The sequence below is a fragment of the Olea europaea genome, chromosome 13 (genome assembly GCF_002742605.1).
Source record: "Olea europaea var. sylvestris chromosome 13, O_europaea_v1, whole genome shotgun sequence".
NCBI lineage: Eukaryota > Viridiplantae > Streptophyta > Magnoliopsida > Lamiales > Oleaceae > Olea > Olea europaea.
The window spans coordinates 9,704,078-9,706,972 of NC_036249.1; the positions used below are offsets into that span (position 1 = coordinate 9,704,078).

At 30.6% G+C, this 2,895-nt stretch overlaps 1 protein-coding gene across 1 annotated transcript; it reads left to right on the forward strand.

Annotated features, from left to right (window-relative positions):
- The first annotated feature begins 872 nt into the window (after positions 1–872).
- On the forward strand, positions 873–1,767 carry LOC111408206. Its single transcript, XM_023038004.1, has 2 exons — positions 873–1,213; positions 1,506–1,767. The coding sequence occupies exons 1-2, from the start codon at positions 889–891 to the stop codon at positions 1,520–1,522; spliced, it is 342 nt and encodes a 113-aa protein (XP_022893772.1). The 5' UTR covers positions 873–888; the 3' UTR covers positions 1,523–1,767.
- Positions 1,768–2,895: the final 1,128 nt, after the last annotated feature.

The following is a 2,895-nucleotide window of genomic DNA, read 5'->3' on the forward strand; positions in this document are numbered from 1 at the left end:
TACATAATTTATACTTTTTCTTGCCACTATTTATTTACTCTAACTACATAATACTTAATTATGAATTTACTACAACAAAAACTGTCTTCCGCAACGTTTGAAAGACTTTTTGCAGCTTTCAAAAAAGTTCCGAAAAGTAACATTGACAATATTTATTTTAACAATGTTGTCAAAACTCAATTACAATAATTAATTGCAGTATTCACTTATTAAAATGTAGCAATAAACCCCTTTACCAACATTGTTAGCAACATTGAACTACTGAATGTTGCATTTTATGGGTTACAAATGACCATTTTTTGTATAGTGATTACATCGTTTATTTGACACAAAAGATGGAAATTAATAAAATTATTAGTAACTTTTTAAGAAGAATAGGGTATCACTAAATATGTGAATAATAAAATAATAATAGTTCTGAATATATGATTAAAATTAATATTTGACTTTAACTAAATAATAAAATAAAATTATTAATAACCTTTTAAAAACATGAAAAATGCATTCTCAATATTTTCCAACAAGGCCAATAAATGAAGGCGCCATTGTTTAGTTACTAGGGTATAGACCGGCACCAACCCAAGTCTATTTTAGATGGATTATGCTACTTGTACACTTCCAATGTATACAATCTTTTACATCTCGTCACATGCAGGGGGGCCACGCATAATAAATTATTTGTGGGTTCCCCTCAACGTGTGAGGAATGTCACTGTGTATGTACACGGAGAATAATCAATTCTAGAAAAGTTAATTTATTTTAGTCACCTAGGATATAGACCGGCATTGACTTTAGTCTCCTCTAATAAAATCAATTTACGTGGCCCAAATCTCTCTATATATGTATACACAAACGTCTCGATATATATTGTATTAATTCAAAGGTCTGATGGATAAAAAAATGCATTTATTTCCCTTGATGGCCTTTCTTGTGCTAGCTCTGGTGGTTTTCCATGGCGCAAAAATGGTGCATGGTCAAGGGTTGAGACCTAGCCAGTGCAAAGAAGAGAGACGGCTGGCTACCAACACATGCCGGCCGGTGGTTTTCGGACAACCTGCGTCTCCTGAATGCTGCCAACGAGTGAGGGTTAGCCATTTCGAGTGTGTATGCCCTATGTTCACGCCTAAGCTCGCTTCTTTACTCAACGTCGATCAGGTCATAAACCTCCTCAAACGTTGTGGGAGAAGAGTTCCTCGTCGCTTCAAGTGTGGAAGTAAGTCTATTAGCTAATTTCTTTGCCCCCAATATGGCAATATATCCATATGCGAATTGCAAAAACAAAAGTAACAAAGAATGTTTTGCACCGCGGAATTTGACGTAAGTTAGAGTAAATAATTGTCCCTCGTGGAGATCTCATCGTCACTTATATATTCAACAAAATGTGACAACGTTTTTCATTTAATTTTATTTCAAATTTGTATTTGAATGTAATAATATGTGTACTTGTCATAACAGTTTCGCTACTTTGTTTTATCTTATCAAATTGCATTTTGTTCTCTTTTCAGGTCTAAATTTCCCGTGAAGAGTCTTCATTAACTTCATCTCTGTGTCTTTCCTAGATTGATCAAATAAAAAATTTCTCAGTCTACTGATTGTGGGGTTGTAATGTATTATCATTGTTTGCTGATTTTATTTTTTTGTGTACATTTAGCTAACGGTAAGGTTGAGCCTTCGTTCTAATGTTGTATTACGTTTTATTTTTTGTTATTAAAAGATGGAATAAAAATAATTTGTATGAGAGTACTACCGTTCCATTTAATTTATGTGATCCTGTTTGCATCCCGATCGAAAGATAAGCAACCAAATTGCAAAGGTGATACCCAAAATGTCATTAATTTTGTTAATACTTGTTAAAACTTGAGGTTTCATCTTAAAAAATTAACCTTGTTAAGAGAAGTATTACAAAACCTTATAAGTTGATCTATGCTTTCATCTTTAATCGATGTGGAATTTCATCCCTTAACATACCCCAGAAGATGATGATTCATTTGAGCGGACCAATCTTGAAATCTGTATGCTCATTTATTGAATCTTAATTTGATCGAATCGCTCATTGAAACTTAATAAACTCCGATACTATGTTAAGACTTAGGATTTATTTAAAAATGTCAAACTTGTTAAGAGAAGTAAGTCAAAACCTTATAAATTGATATATGTTTCCATTTTTATTTGATGTAAAATTTTATTTCTTAACAATAATCAATAACTGATGATCAATCATTTAAAGTTTAGTATCAAAAATTTGTTGATTCCCTATAAAATATCGAATAAGCGACACAAACTTTGAGAAAAATCTTTTTAGTCTTCTACTCTACTTAGAAGGGAAAAAATAATAATAAAAAAATCCAACCACAACATTATTTAACCTTACTCTTTTATAAAAACTCTATTAGCAATTTTTAAGAAATTGCAAATGAAGTCCTCAAGTATATTGAAATAAGGAAGACTCTTATTTCATCAACAATAAAGAAAAAATAGAAATAACCAAAAACCATAGAATTCATGGAATTTCTATCCAATTGAATTCAATGTTTGTAAAATCGAACCGGAACGACAAAATTCGGTCCAAATATAGTAATCGATCAAATAATCAGAAAATTGATCAATTAAACCGAAAATCAGGAACTGGTTACAATTTCGGACCAGTATCCACAGCCATTATAATAATAATAATAATAATAATAATAATAATAATAATAATAATAATAATAATAATAATAGAAAAATTATATAATAAAACAATTACCTTAAAGATGGAAACCCACATACTCACTTCTTTACCTATGGAACTTTTTAATAACCATTTCTTGAGTCCCATAATTGATAAACTTTCAATGTGGGATTGACAAAATTTAATAAAACACACTTTCAATGTGGAATTGACAAATTTCAATA